The sequence below is a fragment of the Puma concolor genome, chromosome A1 (genome assembly GCF_028749965.1).
Source record: "Puma concolor isolate L17-30 chromosome A1, mPumCon1.1.hap2, whole genome shotgun sequence".
Classification (NCBI taxonomy): Eukaryota; Metazoa; Chordata; class Mammalia; order Carnivora; family Felidae; genus Puma; species Puma concolor.
In genome coordinates, this window is record NC_141667.1 from 66,207,740 (window position 1) to 66,228,562 (window position 20,823).

The window sequence follows — 20,823 nt, forward strand, 5'->3', positions numbered from 1 at the left end:
TACCACCGGGAACTTCTGGTCTTGCCTCTTCCCTCCCACTTGAAGCTTCTTACTTTCTGGGAGCCTTGGTGTCCATGGCTATATCAAGACAACAAGAGAATCCCTATCTCACAGGCTTGTTCAAGAATCAGCAAGGATCAAGGTTGCAAAAGCATTCCATTAGAGGTTGTCTTTCCTCCTGGAGAGGGAGGCAGCAGACATATACAAGTTGGGACACCCACTTCCAGCTGGGAGGGGTTCTGGGGGAATAGCCTCACCTTGTCTCAAGGCCATGAAGCTGGGAAAGTTCTAAGCACAAACTGAGCCCTGACACCAGTTATGGCTTCCGGAGAAATGAGAATGATAATAAATAAGTGTAAAAAGAGTTAACAACACACCCTTTAAGCCAAGAAAAAAAAAAATACGTCAGGAGGGACAGTCACAATTTTGTGGACTGAGAGGAGGTGTGAAGGGCTGGGCCACAGGGCTAGGAGGAAATGGGGTGAGAGGGGTGAGGGTTCCCTTCCCAGCCCCGGGAGATGGGGAGGAACGGAATAGGCTGTGTGTAGCAGCTGCTGGAGGTGCTGCCCCCCCCTGGCTGAAGCAGCTGCTCCTCCTGTGCCCAGGCCCAGCCCATGCTTTGTGGCCATGCTTGTAACAGGCACCTAGCGGGACAGCGGCGTCTGCTTCAGGGACATGAGCACTGAGCGCAGGCGGGACACGTCTTTGCACTGCTTGCTGCTCTTGGGGTTGAAATCACACAGCTGAGCCACCTTCTCCCATTCTGTGCCTGGGGTCTCCTCCTTGGATTCCTTCACAAAAGCCTCCTCAGATGCCCTGCAGGTGGAGAAAAGACAGAGATTTCATTGCTGTCTGTCTTTCCCCTGAATCAGTGATGCTCTGCTCCCATTGAGTAAGCTGCTTTGCCCAGCCTACTCTTGGGTCCTCTGTCCAGAGTTAGCCCTGTGTCCTATGCCCTCAGGTCCCCAGAAACAGCCTTGGCATCAAAGGAAGCCTACTTTGGTCCTGCCTCAGGGCCTTTGTACTTGGCTGTCACCTCTTCCTGGAATGCTTTCCCCTATACCTGCTCGTGGCTTGTAGCTTCTTTTCATTCAGGTCTGAGTGTAGCTTCTTTTCATTCAGGCACGTGAGTGCCTCACGTCCTCAGCAAGAGTTCCCAACTGGGGCGCCGGAGTGGCTCAGTCAGTTAAGCGTCTGACTCTTGATTTCAGCTCAGGTCATGATCTCCCGGTTCGTGAGTTGGAGCCCTGCATCAGGCTTTGTGCTGACAGTGTGGAGACTGCTTGGGATTCTTTCTCTCCCTGCCTCTTTGCCTCTCCCCTACTCACTCATTCTCTCTCAAAATAAAATAAAATAAAATAAAATAAAATAATTAAAATAAAATAAAATAAAATAAAATAAAATAAAAGTTGTTGGGAATCCCAACAACTAAAGAACCATGGAGGCACTAGTGTAGTACCTCAGCTATTTTAAACATTTCCAAAACCTTGACAGAGGTAGGACATTGACTAACCACCTTACTAACTGGTTCAGCATTGCCTCTATGTTCTATGGACCCAATAAGTATTCCCCCAGAAAAGCATTCTGGTCAAATACACATAGAAAATTTAGTTAAAGAGGATCTTAAAAGTGAGACTTTCAAAGCCTTGAATGTACTGATGTTTATCCTGAACCTCTAAGGTGGAGTATAAGATGCAGATAGAATCTACCACATTCCAAGCATATTTGACTACAGAGCTCTTTTTAGCCCAGAATGACTTATCTCCATGGAACCACAGCCTGGGGAATACTCCATTGGAGTCTTTGCTTTTGGTTGGAATCAAGTTAGGATGAAAACTGGTGGTTTCTTCATCAGAAGTTCTGGTGGACAGTTCTAGAAGCCACTGATTAAGGAACAGTGGAGAAACAAAGTACAGTAAATACAGTGCAGTGGACAAAACCCAAATGTGGGAATCTAAGAAAAGGACAATAACTGATCTCCAGTGGAGAGGGCTGGGTCTATGTCTTATTTGGCCAGCAAGGGTCCCTGGAAATCCCCATTCCCCTCATGGCCCCTTCTGTATCTCAAGCAGGATCAGTTCTGCACATGTCAGGCAGGGAGCTCTTAGGTGATGCCTACAGGCTGTGCCAAGAATGAGCTGGCCCTGGATTAGGTGACGTGGCCCCTCCCTAGTGATCTTCCTTTCCTTCCATGTACTCATTTCCTTACCTATAAAGTGAGAATCAGCCTCCACCTTGCTGATCTCACTGGCCTGAGAATCTAACAAAGTGGTGAGTGTGTGCAGGCTTGGAAAAAGGCTATATGAGGTTGGATGACCAGTGGGGCTGAGGCATGCTGTCTTAGGAGCTGTCCCTTCTAGGTCAAGAGGCTCTCCTCTAACCTTGCTGTTCAAAGTGTGGTGCATGGTCCAGCAGCATTGGCATCACCATGGGGCTTGTTAGAAATGCAGAATCATGGCCTCACCTCAGTCCTACTGAATTGGAATCTCCCTCCAACAGATCCCTCAGTGATTCACAGGCACAGAAAAGTCTGAGAAACACTGATCTAGACTCTTCCTCTCTTCAGGAGCCCCCTGGGCGCTATTTCCTCAAGCGCAAAAAGAACACTCAACCACTTGTCATATATTCCCCAGCACCCATGCCCCTGTCATCCCACTCTTCTCTTTGAAACCTATGGATCCTGCTTTTAGGATCAAGTCCCAGCTTATACATCTGGCACAACAGGCATTTTGCAACTAGCCCCAAGCTGACCTCCCATCCTCAGCTCCCACCCATCCATCCCCACAGCCCCAGCACTCCACTCATGGAGGCTGCCCTTGTCCTCTTCTAGCACATCCCTTCCTTCTCATACTGAAGGTCCCGCATCCCTGAAGCCACTCCCCCAGCAGAAGGTGGCTCCTGGAGCTCAGTGTGCCCTTCCATACCGCCCTTATGACAACACCCTCCTGACCATGAGCAACTTGGGGGGACAGGCTGTGCCTTATTCCTGTTCGAACAGAGACTGGCACTGGGCGAGTCCCAGTAAAAACTGGCTGAAAAACAGGTTGTTTCTCAGGTGGGTCCTGTGCTCTGTGAGAGAAGTGTTAGCCCAGACAGCATCAGAGGCCTGCCGAGGGTGAACCCAGAGTGAGGAACAGCAAATACTGGCACACACGCACGTGGCAGACATCACACATTCATCACTGCTTCTCCTTCAGCTTCAACATCCCCAACACATCTTCCAGGCTGTCACTACCAATCATTTGGGGGTGACATGAGAGGAAGCCTCTGCCATCTCAGGTCTAGATTAATCACAGTCCTAACTAGACTCCAAAGGGGAACATGTGAGAGGGGCCCTGGGTGGTCTAGGCAGGGTCTTGTCGCCAAACTTGGGCCGAAGTTTTGAGGAGGAGCAGTGCACTTGGGGGCAGGAGGAGAGAATGGGAGTGTTCCTGGGAGCATCTCTTCTTTATGCTTCTGACAGTCCATGTTTGGTTCAACAGAAGACTCCACCCCACCTCCCAGCCCTAAAAGGCCTCTCAGAGGGAGGGAGTTTGACTGTTTGCATTTGCCCCTCCCAACATTTGCCTGTCCCCGCTGGGATGGCCCGTGCATTCTTTCTCTGCTCAGATTTAGCAAAGCTGCCTCCAGGCAGAATAGATACTCAATAAACATTTGCCGCAGGGATAGAGGAGAAGGTCTGTGCCTGCACTAGCCCTGGAGTGCCACCTGCTCTGGTCATTGCCACCCCCACCTCATTTATACCCCACAAGCAGGAGACTCAAGAAACCGTGCCAGCCCCACAAGGGGTCCCTCGCCCTCTCCCAGTCCCTGACAGAGGAGCAAAGAAGACACGTACACATAGCCGATGATATCAGCATCTGGCTGCTGGTAGAATGCTTTGTCAGCGATCCTTGAGAGAGAAGGGTTAGGTGGGGGAAGACAGATGGCAAGACAGACAGGCAGAGGGTTAAAGAGAAAGGGAGACAGCGTTAGTACCTCCAGTTGGAGCGTGTTAGGAAGCACAGTTCTGTAACGCTTGGCAACTATCCACAACCCGGAGAGGAGAGCAGGGATCCTCCACCGGCCTGAGTGCCTCTTCTAAAACTGCGCCGATCGTATTACTTGTCCTGTTCACAAATCTTCGGTGGCTCCTCACCACCCCGTCTATCCAGCCCTGTTATTGGAGGCCCTCCACCCGTGACCCCTCCTTCCTGTCTTCCCTCCTACCACTCCCTGACTCCCCGGTGCCTGAGACACAACATCCTTTCTTTCATACTGTGCTGTTCCCTGATCTAGAATACCCTCCCCCAACGCTGCCCTTTTTTCCCTAATGAACTTCTAGTCATCCTCCCAAGCCCAGGTCCTCAGACACAGAGGTCTCTCCTCCACCCACAGCCCTTGCTTCCATGGCCTTCTTGCAGAGAGCTCTACTGTTGAGTTCACCTGCACATGTGTGCTTGTCTCCTCTGAGCTCTTCCAGGATACCGACGGGGTCCTCAGCTCTGTTTCCCCAGGGCCCAACCCAGAGCCTGGCGTGCAGCAGCTTCTTGAACAGAAGTGCGGCAGCTTCCCAGAGCCAGCCTTTCCTTTCTGGGCAGGCCAAGTACCTTGAAGGACACAGCCTCAAAGGCAGAGCTGCTGGCCAGAGTCTCAGAAGTGGTCTGAGACCATGCCCATGCAGGTACCCTCTGGTGGGCATCCACTGCCTGCCTGCCCAGCATCCATCCGCCCCTTCCAGGAAGGGCCCCTGATTGTCTTTTGCAGGATCAGGCTGGCCCCACTTCAGTCCCTGTGGTTTGGGTGAGACTGACCTCATGCACACTATCGCTGGACTATCAGGGTCCCTCCCCCGGCACAGTCACTGGGCCTGGAATGGGCACAGGACCTACACCAAACCAATGAGGGTCAGGTTGAGGATTTCAGCTGAGCTATTGGGAGCAAGATGCTATTTTCACTGAAGTTGCCAAGAGAATGGCAGAAGCCTGGAGCTTCTGGTGGCCATCTTTCTGCCCCATCCCAGGACAAGAGGGGAATGCCGCATGGAGAGACAGTAAAAGTGAGCACCAGTCCACTTTGTCGGAGCCCCTGAGCCTAGTGTACCTGGAGTCCCACCCCAGCCTTTTCAGTTACACAAGCCACTAACTTCCTTTTATTCTTTAGCCTCTCTGGGTTGAAGTGTTGCCATTTCTACAGGCAGTAAAATCCTCTACCCAGGTTGGTTCTTCACTCCCAGCCAGGCCTGTGCTCCCTGTGACGCTAACTGCTGGGCCCCGGACAGTCTGGCTCCCATGCCAGGGTCCTGGGACCTCTTCTGCTGACTGCAGAACTTGCTTCTCTCTGTTGTGGTAAGACGACAGTTCAACAGTGTACCACCTCTGAAGGACTCCAAACTCCACAGGCAGCTGAGGAAGCAGCCCTGAAGGTTTCTGCTTCTACTTCCTCTATGTTCTTGCCACTAAATCAGCATCCTCAAGACAGTTCCCATCCCATAACTTGTCTCACTGTCCCCGTGGCTGGCTTCATGTCCCCACAGCCCCCTCCTGTCTCCATAAATCCTCTCATGTCCCCACAGCCCCCTCGTGTCCTCACAGCCCCCTTGTGTCCCCACAGCCCCCTCGTGTCCCCACAGCCCCCTCGTGTCCTCACAGCCCCCTCATCTCCCCACAGTCCCCTCATGTACCCATAGTCCCCTCGTGTCCTCACAGACCCGTGTCCCCACAGTCCCTTCATGTCTCCACAGTCCCCTCATGTCCCCACAATCCCTTCATGTCCCCATAGTCCCCTCATGTCCCCACAGCCCCCTTATGTCCCCACAGTCCCCTCATGTCCCCATAGTCCCCTCAGATTCCCATGGCCTCCTCAAATTTCTATAGCTGCCCTCATGTCCTCATAGCTCCTCTCACCGGTTGTTGATCTTGTTCTTCTCGACTTGTTCACTCTGGCGCTGGTTCCACTCCTCCAGGTCCTTTTTGGCTTTCTCCCGCCACTCCTGTTCTGTCACCTTGGAGGCAGCATCTGCGATCCCAACAGGAGAATAAGTGGCAGCTTTCTTGTAAGAATGTGAGAGCACAGCTGCCCTGGCTGCTTCTCCCCTTGGCCCTTGGCAGGCAGCCTCAGGGCCCAACCTCACCCAATACCCATATTAAGGCAGTGCAGGGGGAAGGGGGTCCTCTATCCTAAGGATTCCCCACCCCCCACCATATCCCAAACAGTCTGGAGCTGCTCCGAACCTCAGCCTGGCCCTTACCCAGCTCCTGCAGCCGTTTCCTCTGCTCCTCTCTCCACTTGCGGATGCTCTCAGGTTCCTGAGTCAGTCTGTCAGCCTGGGCAATCGCCGCATAGCCATCTGCTGGACCGTTAGCCTCCTAGGGCACAAATACACAGCAGCGTGCACAGATCGTGCACCTGCCCCTTTGTCTCTGCTGCCTGACTGCCAAGACACCCCCTGCATCTGGATTTCCCAGCAGTCCCCAACAATCTCCCACCTGCTGCCTCTGGTGACTATGACTAGACCCTGCCTCTATACTTGCTGTGCCCTTTGCCAGCAATCTTCCCACTGGGGGACCCTGGGAAAGTCACTCAGCCTCCCTGTGCCTCACTTTCCTCATCATGAAGCAGGCTCAGTAAGACTATCCACCTTAACACTGATGTAAGGTTGAAATCAGTTTTAACATGTAAAGGATTCAGAGGAACCTAGGTGGCTCAATCGGTTGAGTGTCCAACTCTTGATTTCGGCTCAGGTCATGATCTCATGGTTTGTGAGATCAAGCCCTGCATCAGGCTCTAAGAAAACAATGTGGAGCCTGCTTGGGATTCTCTCTCTCCCTCTCTTTCTGCCCCTCCCCTGCGTTTGCCCTCTCTTTCTCTCTCAAATCAGTAAATATTTTAAGAATATATATTAAAAAATGGAAAAGATTTTGAACACTTCTTGGCACAGTGAGTCCCTTGTGTTACTATTATTAAAGTCTCTCTCTATTACAATCTTATTCACCCACTAGCACTTACACAGTCTGAAAAAAATCTCACTTTATGTTTGCTTGTCCATTGTCTGCCTTCTCCATCAGAATGTCACCTTCGTGACAGTAGGGTCCTTGTCTAGCCTGCTCATCACCCTGTCCTCTGTGCCCAGCACAGTGCCTGACACACAGAAGATACTCAATTAGCATCTGCTAAGTGAACAGGCAGCACTGAGATAGGCAGGATGGCCATGGCTAAGACTGCACAGTGGTATAAGCCTTGCTGGGCCTGTTTTTTCATCTGAAAATGAGAATAATAATAAAACTACTTCTAAGAGCTGCTGTGAGCATTTGACGTGACAGTATTTGTAAGACATTTAGAAGAGTGCCTGGGAGCGCCTGGGTGGCTCAGTCAGTTGAGTGCCTGACTCTTGATCTCAGTTCAGGTCATGATCTCATGGTTTTGCGGGTTCGAGCCCTGCATTGGGCTCTGCGCACTGACTGTGCCGAGCCTGCTTGGGATTCCCCCGCTCTTCTTCTCTCTCTGCCCCTCCCTCACTTGCACTCTCTCTGTCTCTCTCAAAATAAATAAATAAACTTAAAAGAAGAAGAAGAAGAAGAAGAAGAAGAAGAAGAAGAAGAAGAAGAAGAAGAAGAAGGGTGCCTGGCATGGGGTGATGGCTCAATGAATGGTAGAATTATCATAATTATCATAATTATTCATTCTCATTTTATAAGGGAGGAAATTGAGGCCAGGAAAGATGGCATGCTGTAGTGGCAGGCATCCAGGCTTCTGACTCCCAGGCCAGGGCTCTGCCCACTTCCCTGTGCTGCCTGCCCGAGCTAGGGACTCCCAAGTGCTGGGGCTGAGAGCTCAGCCCAGCAAGGATGTGGTTCCCCTCTGGTCTCGCAAAGCCAGAAACCTTTTCCAGTCCAGCCCCATCTCCTGCCTCCTCCTCTGGCACTCTGCTGGTCCTACACATTCCAGTCTTCACACACCCCACACACTCCTGCAGCCCCGCCTCTGTCTCCTGCTTTAGCTGCAGTTGTCTCCCCTCCCTTCTCCAGCTGATGAAATCTTGTTCCATCCCACGAGTTTCCAGCTCTGAAGTCACCAGCTCTGGGATATCCACCCCCTTGGCAGATTTCACACCCCTTCTTCTCTGTGCTCTATCACGGCCTTCACCTTCTGCACAAGAGTCTCCCCGCTGAACCAGGAGGTCCTGGTGAGCAAAGCTGGACCTTATTTATAGCCTCTGGTTCCCTGTTCCATCCTTCCATCGCTCCCTGTGCTCTTCCTTCAAGCACTCATCAAAACTGTCAGGAACTTTGGTGTTTAATGTCTTCTCCCCACAAGACAGTGTCTGGGGCGCCCTCTGTCCAGGAGTGCTCCCCACTGTCCTTGGCACACATCAGTGCTCAATAAGCAGTGGCTGCATGGATAAATACCCCTGGAGCCTGATGTGCCCAGATCAGAGGAAGTGCTGGGTAAACGCTTGCCCAAAGGGGTGTGGGCAGCCAGGGTGAAGGAGCACACAGCAGGGAACAGGAGGGCTGCAGTCTCCAGCTGTCTGGGGGGAGAGGGAAGGGCAGGCCCAGAGCAGGGTATGTAGCCTGGCACCTCCCTGGGCTCAGGCCCAGCCTTGGGTGGGACAGTTGGAACACTGCCCTATTCCTCTTTCCAGCACAGCATTACACTTCAATTTAGACAGTCTCTCACCACACCCAAGGGCCCTAATCTGGAGAACACAAGTTGATCACTAATGCTGAGTGAGCCCCACCCTGCCCCCTTTGGAACAAGACTGTCCTGAGGCCAGGCCGCCAGGCCTCCTGCCCAATCTTCTAGAATGTCCCATCTGCAGACAACTGCAGTTACTTTTGTGTATATGTGTTTATTCGGGTGCCGGGTTTCATTGTCCTCATGGCACTACTTGCTATCTGAAATGACTTGTTTGTTTACATGTTTACAATCTGTCTCCCACCTGCCCCAATCAAGTAAGTGAGTCCCAAGCCTACCTCTGTAGAGTACCTAAAACAGGGAAGGTCCACTGCAGGATTTCTAGAACATTCATTGAATGAATTATCATATGCTTGGGCTTGGGGACAGGGATGAATAAGACAACCCATTCCCTTAGGGAGTCTGGCATGGAGAGTCCCTCACAAATGAGGACCATGGCTGGGCTATGCACTATGACACAGGTCAGGTAAAGAGAGGGGTCAAGAGAGGACACAGCCATTTTAGCCTGGGGGTATAGCAGGATGGGAAGAGACATGGAAAGGTCATTTAAGACCAGAGCCAACAGCATTAAGGACCCTGTGGGGCCAGTGCCTTTGGGAAACTCTGGGTACATTGATGCTGCCAGGCATGGGAGGAGAAAGGGTGGGGGGTGTGGGCTGGAGAAGGGTCTCTTGAGCAGGAATTGTGTAACACTGGTGTCCTTCAGGCCCACCATCTCCATAAAACCTGCCCTAAAATTAAGATTCCCAGGTTATAGTGCTTTAAAACTTACAGAGAATCACAATTAAACAGTTCTCTTTGATCTTTACAACACTACACGATGGATTTTATGATCGGTGTTTTACAGGTAGAGAAATTCTAGCTCTAGAGTCCCAGGGTCACCCAGCTGGGAACTGGTGGAGCTGAGATTCCAACTGAATTCCTGGGTGTGAACTTACTGGCCACGTAGCAGCAGGGACCAAAGTCACTTCTGTGTCACGTGATTTGTGACACGCTTACTCGGTCTCTCAGATAAGTCTACTTGCCCAAGATTAGAGACTACGCCCACTCCTCCAAGTGACCCCCCCCCCCCCCCCCCCCCCCCCCGCCCCCGGCCCATTCCTCATCTCTCTCACACCCACACACCTGTCTGCAGCAGGCCCCAGGCTCTGGGCAAGGCCCACACAGACTGCCTCACCCTCTGTACTTTGCACACACTTTCCTATCAGCCAAGACCACCACATGCCCCCGGGCAGCCTGGAAACCCACTTCCAGCATCCCCTCCCTATTGTACTCCCTGATTCAGTGCAGCACCTGGCCTGGTTCAAGTCCCAGCTCTTCCCAGCTGTCTAACTAGAGCAAGCTATTAAACCTCTCGGTGCGTCCTCCTCTTGGTCTGTAAAGTGGGAATAATGACAGAACCTACATCATAGGGGTGTCGGGAGGATGAAATGAGCTTACATGTAAAGCTCTTGGGTGATGCCTGACACACTGTTAAGAACTCAAATTCCTCGTTGTTTTTTTTTAATTTTTAAAAATTATTTTTTTGAGAGACAGAGACAGAGAGTGAGCAGGAGAGGGGCAGAGAGAGAAGGAGACACAGAATCCGAAGCAAGCTCCAGGCTCTGAGCTGTCAGCACAGAGCCTGATGGAGGCCCGAACTCAGGAACCTTGAGATCATGATCTGAACCAAAGTCAGACGCTTAACCGACTGAGCCACCCAGGTGCCCCTTGGATTCCTAGCTCTTCATACCACCCCTGTATCTGAGCCTTACCATCCTGCACTAGCATCACTCCTCTCCGGGTCTCTGTCCTCCATTACAAGTGAGCTTCTTTGAAGAGGACAACAGCTGGTCGATTTGCCTTTACAAACGTCACCCCGAAGGGCACCTGGGTGGCTCAGTCAGTTAAACATCCGACTCTCGATCTTGCCTCAGGTCATGATCTCATGGTTCACAGGTCCAAGCCCCGCATTGGGCTCTGCATTGACAGCGTGGAGCCTGTTTGGGATTCTCTCTCTCTCCTTCCTTCTCTGCCCCTCCTCTGTTCGCATGCACACACACACACTCTCTCAAAATAAATAAACTTTCTTAAAAATATAAATAGATAATGAATGGGAGTGGCGACATCCCACTCGGAGCGTAAAGCAGGGCCCACATGGGATAACTGCCGTGGGCCTCTTGTAACCTGGAGAGGATGTGCATGTGTGGGGGTCAGCAGGGCTGTGTGGCTCACTGTAGGACCTAGCAGGCCCTGTGCATGCCGGCCCATGTTGCACCATGTCCAGGAAGAGCACCACAGTTCTGCCAGCACACTGAGTCCTGGGAAGTCGTTTACTGGCTCCTCTTCTCTGGCTGCTCTGTGGACTTATTTTCCCAACTCCTGTCAGTGAGCAGCGAGGTTGGGGGCCACAGCAGGGCTCCTCTTAACCACTTGATTGTCCCAGAGAGGAAATCGGGTCAGCTGCAGGCTGGCAGCTCAGGTGGGCTCCCCAGTGGCTGCAGGAATGCTCTGAGCACCCCCAAGCTCAACAGAGAAGGGGGCAGGAATGGCCAGGACCAAAAAGCAGGAAGCCACAGTCAGGGCCAGGCTTATCTTGGTCCAGTTGCCCAGCGCCCCTCTCCTGAGAGACCTCTCTGCTGGACATCACCATGAGAGCCTCCCCGGGTCAGGCTGGCCGAGGATGTGCTGTGACTCTGGAGACAGTCAGGAGGATGAAGCATATCCGTCTTTGGGATTGTCCATCTAAGGCTAAGCTAAGCTGAGCCGTTGATTACTCTAAGTAGCTCAAAGGGGGATGATGGCAGTGAGTGAGGGGAGAGAGTTTGTGCAGGAGGGGGGAGTCCTGCAGGGACCTTCTATACTGTCCCTGGCGGTGCTAGATGGAACTGGAATAGGTGTGGGCAGACTTATCCTTATGCCTTGAAGATCAGGTTTATAGCTGGACCCCCTTGTGGTCCGGAGGCTGCCAGGAAAGAATAAGAAATGTAGTAAGAAAGCTCTGCCCAGGACACTTGACAGTGTTGGGCATGTACAAGCAAGGCTTCCCCCCGTCCTCCTTCCACAGCACAAACCAGACCCTGGTCTATGCTCAATCCTAAAAAAGTCTGCATGGGCTTCCTACCTAAGATTCGGGGGCTGCAGCCAGCCAGTTCCAGCACAAGGGGTTGGGACAAAGGGCACCAGATCAGGGGCAGGAGATCTAGGAGAACAGTTTTGCCACTAGGTTCCTGAGTGACTCATCTCATCCATGACCCCTCCCCTCTCCGTAATGGTTCTAGAATGGCATGGAGTGAAATGATTTACACATAAACACACCTGGATTATTAGCAGTGAGAATAAGAGTTCCCATTGAGACAGGGAAGGAGCCCCGGGGTTCCCTATGGGGAATAGAAAGTAAGTCTGGGGGGCCAGGAAAGGAGAAGACCTCAAGATCCTAACCTATAGAAAGGGAAAATTATCTTTTTTTTTTTATTTAATTTAATTTTCTTTCAATGTTTATTTACTTTTGAGAGACAGAGCATGAGTGGGGGAGGGGCAGAGTGAGAGGGAGACACAGAATCTGAAGCAGGCTCCAGGCTCTGAGCTGTCAACAGAGAGCCCAATGCAGGGCTCGAACCCACAAACTGTGAGATCATGACCTGAGCCAAAGTCAGACACTTAACTGAATGACCCACCCAGGTGCCCCTAAGCATTGGCATTTCTTTATTAAAAAAAAAAAAAATTTTAATGTTTATTTATTTTTGAAGGAGAAAGACAGACAGAGTGTGAGTGAGGGAGGGGCAGAGAGAGAGGGAGACACAGAATCCGAAGCAGGCTCCAGGCTCTGAGCTGTCAGCACAGAGCCTGTTGTGGGGCTCGAACTCACGGACCACAAGATCATGACCTGAGCCAAAGTCAGACGCTTAACCGACTGAGCCACCCAGGCACCCTGAAAGGGAAAATTATCTTGCTTATAGTGTTCTAAGTATTTCTGTGGTCCTAAGTATATCTCCAGCTCCAGGTCCACTTTAGGACACAGACTTTTTGGGTCAAGTGAAGTCCTTTTAAGTGTGCCCAGGACAGGGGCTGCCTGAACTCTATGACCTACCAAACTGTACAGGAATAAATGCTGCTTACTTGGAGCTCTCAGGCCGGAAGGGACACAAAGTTCCTAAAGTCCTAGAGCGTGACTTTTCTAGCTCGCCGATAGTTGAGTAATTTTCCAGAAATGGGACTTGGCTAGGTTCCTTGTGTAAGGTACCAGCCCATCCCTCTTACATAAGAAAGTATTGTTTATTCCCCACTGAGGATTTGGGAGGCCAGCTCTTCAATAGGGTGGGGCTCAGGAGATCCTGAAGCTGCAGCCCCAGGGGTCAAGGCTCTTTGACCCAGCCAGTGAGAATTAAGCCTCATCCAGCAAAGACTTTACCTCAACTAAGCATGGGTGGGGAGGGACTGTTGCAACTGTGGGGGTCCTGGGGATGCCATTTGTGGTCCAAGTTCTCCCAGTCTACGGACTCTTAAACTGATTTGTGTACAAATGAGGGGAGGCAGTAGGCAAGTACAGAGGGCAGTCTGACTAGAAAAAGGTGGTGTGTGTGTGTGTGTGTGTGTGTGTGTGTGTGTGTGTGTGTGTGTTATAAGACTACTATGAGGAATTTTAAAACAATCCAGTGAAAGTGAAAGCCTTTTTCTTATCTCACGCCCAACCTTGGGGCTAACCACTGTTAAGCATTGTTAACAGTTGGTACACATCCTTTGAGATATTCTGTGCAAACAGATTTCTACAATAAAAACCTGGACCATACTGTGCATATTATTCTGCAATGGGCTTTTCTACTTAATATATTGTGGGCCTCTTTTTTTTTTTTAATTTTTTTTTTTAATGTTTATTTATTTTTGAGACAGAGAGAGACAGAGCATGAACGGGGAGGGTCAGAGAGAGGGAGACACAGAATCTGAAACAGGCTCCAGGCTCCGAGCTGTCAGCACAGAGCCCGACGCAGGGCTCGAACTCACGGACCGTGAGATCATGACCTGAGCCGAAGTCGGCCGCTTAACGGACTGAGCCACCCAGGCGCCCCTGTGGGCCTCTTTTCATGTCAATACAGAAAGCTCTGATTGCTCTTTTAAACAACAGCACGGTTTTCCAGTTTACCTACTCAGTCCTTTGATGCTGGACACTTAGGTTGTTTCCAGTTTGTTTTTTTTGTTTTTTTTAAACTTTTTATTTGAGTGTAGTTGACATACAATGTTACATTCGTTTCAGGTGTACAATTTAGGAATTCAACTTATGTATATGTTATGCTATGCTCACCATATAGTTTGTCTGCTCTTATAAACAGTCCTGCAGGGGCACCTGGGTAGCTCAGTCAGTTAAGCATCCGACTTTGGCTCAGGTCATGATCTCACAGTTCGTGGGTTCAAACCCCATGTCGGGCTCAGTGTTGGATTCTGTGTCTTCCTCCTTCTCTGCCCCTCCCTCGCTCATGCTCTGTCTCTGTCTCTGTTCTCTGTCTTTCTCTCTCAAAAAATAAATAAACATTAAAAAAATAAATAATCATGCAAACATCTGGGAGTATGGGAGTCCTTGTCCAATTCTTTCCTTAGGGAAAATTTTTTTTAATTTTTTTAATGTTTATTTATTTTTTGAGAGAGAGAGAGGCAGAGTGTGAGCGGGAGAGGGGCAGAGAGACAGGGAGACACAGAATCTGAAACAGGCTCCAGGGTCTGTGCCGTCAGCACAGAGCCCGACATGGGGCTCGAACCCACAGACAGTGAGATCATGACCTGAGCCGAAGTCAGATGCTTAACTGACTGAGCCACCCAGGCACCCCTCCTTAGGGAAAATTCTAAGAAGTAGAATCAGTGGATCAAAGATCTGCCCACTTAAAATGCTCAGACATGTTAGAGATGGTCAGTTCAGCCTCCCATCCATGGTACACATGTGTGCAGGGCCCAGTGTGCATCGTGCCACTGTGGGCCACTTTATCTCTCTCTCCCTGATGGACATCACCATCGGCAACCTGAGGCCATGCACCATCAATCCCTGTCTCTAGTGGTTCTTATTCTTCACTCCCTTCCCCTACACAATGGGAAGGGGGAAAGGGAGGAAGGGAGGGAGGGAGGAAGGAAGGAAGGAAGGAAGGAAGGAAGGAAGGAAGGGAGGAAGGAAGGGAGAAAGAAAGAAAGAAAACATGTCAAAACCCTCATCTATATTCCCCATCCCAATGCATCAGACATAATGACCAGAATAACTTGCAGCCTTAATCCTTCTGATGATGGGGCCATAAGTTTTTGAGACCCAGGCTGTTGGTCCCTACCACGACTAACACAGAATCTTGCTTACCTGAAACACATCTCCATTGATGGTGGTCCCCATGTCCTCAGAACCAGCTAGTAAGAGAACAAAGAAATGGCATTATTCATAGCTCAGCTTAAAGCAAGCACAGAATGGTTCTACATTAGCTCCCTGAGCCATCCTCTGCCTATGCCCATCTGTGTATTAACACCCCCTCCCCACGTAGACATACTGGATGCATAAATAAGTTGGGCTCTATCCATGACTGTTCACAAATCCTTCTCACAGCCATTATCACATTTGATTGTCACCACAACTTTGTGATGATGTTATCAACCCATTTTACAGATACTCAAACTGAGGCCCAGAGAGGCTTATGATTGCCAAGAGCCACCCAGCCAGTAATAGCCCCTCACCTACCTGAGATTACTTCACCCTCGGCCATGGCTAGGAATGGCCTGATTGCCTGTGGAGCCTGTGCCTGGTGAGGAGATAGAGGTGCTGTAGGCTCAGGGCGGTGTCTGTGAGAGCTAAGGAAGAGGGGCCCAGCGCGTCCCTGCCTGTCCCTGCGATGCCTTGAGCAACTGCTCCACCTGGAAGAGCAGGAACTGCAGCCCCCACCAGGCAGCACCTGGCCTATTTTTCCTCCTTCCGCTCCTCCCAAAAGGATTTTCTTTTGCCCTCAACAATGACTCCTCCTGGTCCCTTTCCCTGACAGCTGATTAGTCACAAATTCCTGTGGCTTTTGCTGCAACAGTGACCTTCAAATTTGCCCTCTGCCCTCTGCCCCCTGTCCGCTCTATCTGCCCTGTTAGTGGCAAACACCTGGAGGGCCATACTTGTGTCCTTTCTCCTCCCCACTGTCTTTTCCAGAGGTGGGCACAGTAAGAGTTCAGAGACGTGTGTTAAATAAACACGAATACAACATATCAGAAAAAGAATGGATGGCTTTTGTCCACTCACAGGCCTCCCTGACTCCAGTGTCACACTCTCCCAACCCTCTTTCAAACCATCTGCCAGGGTTGATGTTTTGTAAAGCATACACCTACCTATGTCACTCTTCTGATTAAAAATATAATAAAAACAAACCAGAAAAATATCCACCTCTCATGAACTGCAGTGGCCCGTAGGGCCTGCTCCTGCCTTTGGGACTGCTCCCTCTGCCTGGAAGGGCTTCCTACCCATAGCCACACAGGCTGTTCCCTTACTCTCTCTTCAGCCTCTGCCCAAATGTTGTCTTATTAGAGGCCCTCCCTGACCACCCCGGACATTTACCCCTCTGGCACCGCTCCCTCCTGCCCCTGCAGTATTTCTCTACTTACCCCTCGGCCTGATAGGCTTTTTTGTGCATGTGCCTATTATGCACCTTCTCCACTTGAATGGACCCTCGTGAGGGCAGGGACTTTGTTTTGTCCACTGCTGGGGCCCAGCATCTAACACAGTGCGTGGCGGGGCGCCTGGGTGACTCGGTCGGTTAAGCGTCCAACTTCGGCTCAGGTCATGATCTCGCGGGTTTGTGAGTTCAGGCCCCGCATCGGACTCTGTACTGACAGCTCGGAGTCTGAAGCTTGCTTCAGAATCTATGTCTCCCTCTCTCTCTGCCCCTCCCCTGCTCAGGTTCTGTCTCTGTCTCAAAAATAAATAAACACTAAAAAAAAAAATAAAAATAAATAAAATAAAATAAAACCGTGCCTGGCACATAGTAGAGGCTCAATAAATATTTGTTGAATGAGTACGTCAAACCTCAGACCATAGTACGTGAGAACCTCTACACTCTGGCCCTGCCCACTTACTTCCCTGCCTCACTTCCCACCAATCCCTCTCACAAAACCTATTCTGGTTTCCTCCTTCTCCAAACACAGCAGTCTGCACCCCATGACTTTCTTCCTGCTTCTCTCTCTAAAGAATGCTCTCTGGAGCCATTCTCCAAGGCCCAGCTCACAGGTCACCTCCTTTGGGAAGCCCTCTATCACTTCCCCTACTTCCCTAGACACTGATGGAAGGTTCCAGCTCTGGGATATCGCAGAATATTGTATAGCATCCCCCACACTCTTATGCAGTTATTTGTGACCTTCCAAGGGTCATGCACTCCCTTCTCAAGGCAGTCTCTGTATCGTGTTCAGCTCCTAAGGGTTCCTGCACAGAATGGGTGAACAGTTGAGCAGCGAGTGCCGGCTAAATGGAAGGTGAATTGCTCTTTTGGGCCCACTGCTACCTGCAAGGTCTGCCTAAGGCATCTCAGAAACTGTGATGCCTCCTGCCAAAGAGCCACAGGAGGCCACACCAGCTTCCCACAGACAGACAAGTACCCCTTTACCAGCCAGATAGAGCTGTAAGCAGGAACCACAGTGATTTCAGCCTGGGGACTGAAAGGAGGGATACTTAATCTTATGGAAATAATCCCTGGTTGATATACATTATAATTGACTATTTTCAAACAGTGATTGCTTCTGACCAACTATGTCAGCTGTCATTCCTACCCATTCAGCTAGGGCTTCTCCTATATAGGTGGCCTCATCCCTCAGTCAGCAGGGAGCTGATGGAGTTGTAGTGGCAGCATCTTCTGTGTAGGGTCTTCTCCTGGGACATCTCCTCTACCAGGGCCTAATGCTATCAGGGTACATTCATGATTATGTCAGTCTGTTCACTTGGCCTTTCTGGAGGCCCCACCCCACTCTGACCAGACCAGTCTCAGGTCCCTGGTCCACAGTCCTTGTGCCTACCTTGGCCTTTCAAAAGTCTCTGCCTCAGTTTCTCAGTCCCCTGACTGCTCCTCTGGAGATGAAATTTCAGGCTCTTCGAGAATCCACACACACCCACACACAGAATTGAGTATCTGTTCCCACAATGCTTTCTGATTATTGTACATTTATAATCATATGTCCGTAGTCAGAGGCCTGCAGACTAGAAGCGCAGCAGATATGAGTCCCACAGATAACCCTGTGGGTGTTGCTTCCCTCAGATTCCTGACCCCTTTTGGAACAAGGGCAGACAGGGTCCAGAACATTCCTGGGAGCTTACTGAGGCCCAAAAGGGGAAACAGGCTTGCCAGGAACTGACTGGGCAAGTCAGGGGCAGAGCCAGGCCAGGGCTCAGAAATCTGGGTGTGAAAATGTAAACCTTCTGGGGCCCTACCCAAGGCTGATGAATGGAAACAAAGTGTCCATTGCTCAGGCTGGCCACAGATCCAGCCCCAGAGGAGAGGCTCAATGTGGCTGAGGCGCAGGCCTATATCGGATACCTCTTTCCCCAGGGGTAACAGGGAGTCCAACGGCAGGGCAGTCAGCACAGTGGCAACATCTAAGAGAACAGCCACAGAAGTGTTGATTGGTGGCAGCTCCGGAAGCCAGCTTCCTCCAGCTCCCAACAGGCCAAGGCACTTTTTCTCCATCCTATCCTGGCTTCTGGCACTATCGCTGGTTAGGAAAGATTACTTGCTCAGCACCATCTAGGCCTAGGAAGGTCAGATCAACTCCATGCTGTCTGGCCACCTACTGAGCCATCATCCCATATTACCTCCCTGATCTTCAGGTCCCACTTAGGAGGGCAGCTGAACATTTGCAGCTTCAGCAAGTATGAATCTGGAAGGCCTTCAGAGGGCCATGTCTCTGCTTTTCTCCCTGCTACCTCCAGTCTGGGGTCAATCTGTACCCCACTCCTGCCACAAAGGGAACCTCTCATCCAGGCTGTAAGCCCCTGGAGCCCCACTGTCCTGGGATAGGCCACAACCTGCTCAACTCCCAGACGCCTCTGGCTGTCCTTAGCCTAGTTTCTACCTGCCCTTCTCTCTCAGAGGGTTCTGATAACAGCTCTTCTCAGCAGGGCCTCCTGCAGGCCAAACCAGGTTGAAAAAACTGGTGGTTTCAAGGAGGAGGTGTGGACTAATGAATACTGGTGCATGACTATAGGCAGGCATTTCCTAGGAGTTCCCTGGAATGTGTGAGCATCCATGATGAGGTGCTAGGAGCTGCTGTTTGAGAAGACTCCACTCTTGGCCTGGTTGGGTCACAAAGCCACCCCTCCATCCCATTACCTCCTAGGGTGACGGCCACATCATTTGAAAGAGTGTGGGGCCCAAAGTTGGGAGGGTTAGGATCAAGTCTCAGATCTGTCACTCATGGCTGTGAGACTTTGGGCAAGACACTCAGGCTCTCTGGGCCTCCAGTTTCTTAGATGTTACAAAAGGCTTGTTTCATTTCTTTTATCAATGGGGTACTGAGATGCTTCAAGCTCCTACAGCCACAGAAACTGTCCTATTCATTTCTATATCCCCAGTGGTCCTGGCACACGGTAGGCACTCAGTAAAGGTTGAATAAAAACAAATATGACGATAAGGAACATTTTTTTTTAATTATGTAAGCTACCACTAATTCCAACAGGCCCATAAACCCCAACCAAAATGAAAACATTAACAAGAAGCACAGGCTGTTTTGGAGGCACCCATGAAGGTATCTACTTTTTAGCTAAATATTTTAAGAAACTGTTCTTTCCAGCCAGAACCAGAACAGGAGTATCATTGATAAACACGCTATCAAAGGGACCAGACCCTGGACCCTGATTCTAAAGCTAACCACAGTAGCCCTGGACCACCATAGAAAACCATTAATAGACAGTTAGAAACCCCCAGGAGGCTAGCACCACATCTGACTGAAGCCCTTTGTGCCCCTACCCCCACCTTGGTGTCTAACTCAGAGCCAGGCATATGGAAGACAGTGTGGTCAGGTGGAGAGGGCTTAGAGTCTGACAGAAACAGGTTTAAATCCTCACTGCCACTTACTAGTTGTTTCAGTAGTGTACCTTTTGAGCCTCAGTTTTGCCATCTCTGAAATGGGTTTAATAATGCATAGGAAATGACTAAATGTAAGTAAAGTGACTAACCCCGTGGCTGCAGGATGGCAGGTGGTCCCCAGGAGAGGTTTGTGAGTTCTTGGTGCACTGAGCGTCCTCTGCTTTTGCCAGCTGTAGGCAAGAGCTAGGACTGAGGAGCTGGGAGGTCTGTGGTTCTGCCCACACCTGCAGGGCTTAGCTGGGAGTCTGGGACAACCAGCCAAGGGGGGAGGTTCAGAAGGGACTCTCAGGGCCAGGTTATGTTGGATTCCAGAGCCAGGCAGTGGTGGAGCTGGCCCTGGGATGAAATGTCATGACAAATTCCTGTCCGTGGAGCCACCAGGTCCACAGCCGCCAGTCAGGGCCTCAGAATCCAACAAGATTCCTCCCCATATCTACCAGGTCCCTCTCAGCCCTAGGCCTGCTCCTGGCTGGCCACAGCAGGCCCTTTTCTCTCCACCGCAGGGCCCCGAGGCCGGGTCTGCGCGGCCAGGTATCCGGGTATGAGCCCCAGGCGCCCCCAGTTCTCAGGCCCCTGTACTGACTCACCCCCACTCGCAGGTCCCAGCTGGGAGAGGGCCGCATGGCTGCCGGCAGGTGCCCCGAAGCCCTCGTCATTCTCTATGCCCGCGATCTCACTCTCCTGCTGGGCCAGGAAGGCAGCCGCCGGGTCCTCCTCCGCCGCCTCGGGCGCCCCGCTCTCCGACGACGAGAAGAAGCCAAAGTCATCAGCCATTTTCCCCGCGTCTCTACTGAAGCGTCCGCCTGGCGCTCGGCTCTGCCCGGCGCGTGCCCGGCGCTGCGCCCGGCGGCCGCGACACTGTCACCCGAGCCGCCCGGGAGCCGGCCTCGGCTGGGACTGGCTCGGCGCGGCGCGGCGGCCCCGCACTTCCTCTCCGCCACCGGGCCCGGCTCGCCTGTCACTGCAGCTGCAGGCGGGAGGAGCCGGGACGGGAATGCGGTGATGTCACCGGCCGTGGGAGGGGGCCCGCAGCGCGGCCGGAGGTCGCCTCGCAGCGGCCACAGGAGGGCGGCAGCAGGACGGTGGCGCAGCCCCA

At 51.4% G+C, this 20,823-nt stretch overlaps 1 protein-coding gene and 1 long non-coding RNA gene across 3 annotated transcripts; both read right to left on the reverse strand.

Moving 5' to 3' along the window:
- Positions 1–365: 365 nt before the first annotated feature.
- Positions 366–20,698, reverse strand: CLTB (clathrin light chain B). 2 transcript variants are annotated; one of them, XM_025923600.2, is made up of 6 exons: positions 20,315–20,698; positions 14,987–15,033; positions 6,230–6,347; positions 5,886–5,997; positions 3,839–3,892; positions 366–816 (listed from the first exon to the last, which is right to left on the reverse strand). In XM_025923600.2, exons 1-6 carry the CDS (start codon positions 20,499–20,501, stop codon positions 645–647), a joined length of 690 nt encoding a protein of 229 aa, XP_025779385.1. In that variant the 5' UTR covers positions 20,502–20,698; the 3' UTR covers positions 366–644. The 2 variants fall into 2 exon arrangements, with proteins under 2 accessions (XP_025779385.1, XP_025779387.1); XM_025923602.2 differs by lacking the exon at positions 3,839–3,892 and having other exon boundaries at positions 20,315–20,697.
- Positions 10,193–14,978, reverse strand: LOC147584209 (uncharacterized). Its single transcript, XR_015240851.1, has 2 exons — positions 13,729–14,978; positions 10,193–13,493 (listed from the first exon to the last, which is right to left on the reverse strand). It is a non-coding gene; the product is annotated as an uncharacterized LOC147584209 (long non-coding RNA).
- Positions 20,699–20,823: the final 125 nt, after the last annotated feature.

Coding starts and splice junctions, on each gene's coding strand:
- CLTB (XM_025923600.2), bottom strand. CDS start 20,501: ATGGCTGATGACTTTGGCTTCTTCTCGTCGTCGGAGAGCGGGGCGCCC. Junction 6,348..14,986: donor TCAATGGAGATGTGTTTCAG/GTAAGCAAGATT, acceptor TTTGTGCCCTAG/GAGGCTAACGGTCCAGCAGA. Junction 3,893..5,885: donor AAGAACAAGATCAACAACCG/GTGAGAGGAGCT, acceptor TTCTCTCTCAAG/GATCGCTGACAAAGCATTCT.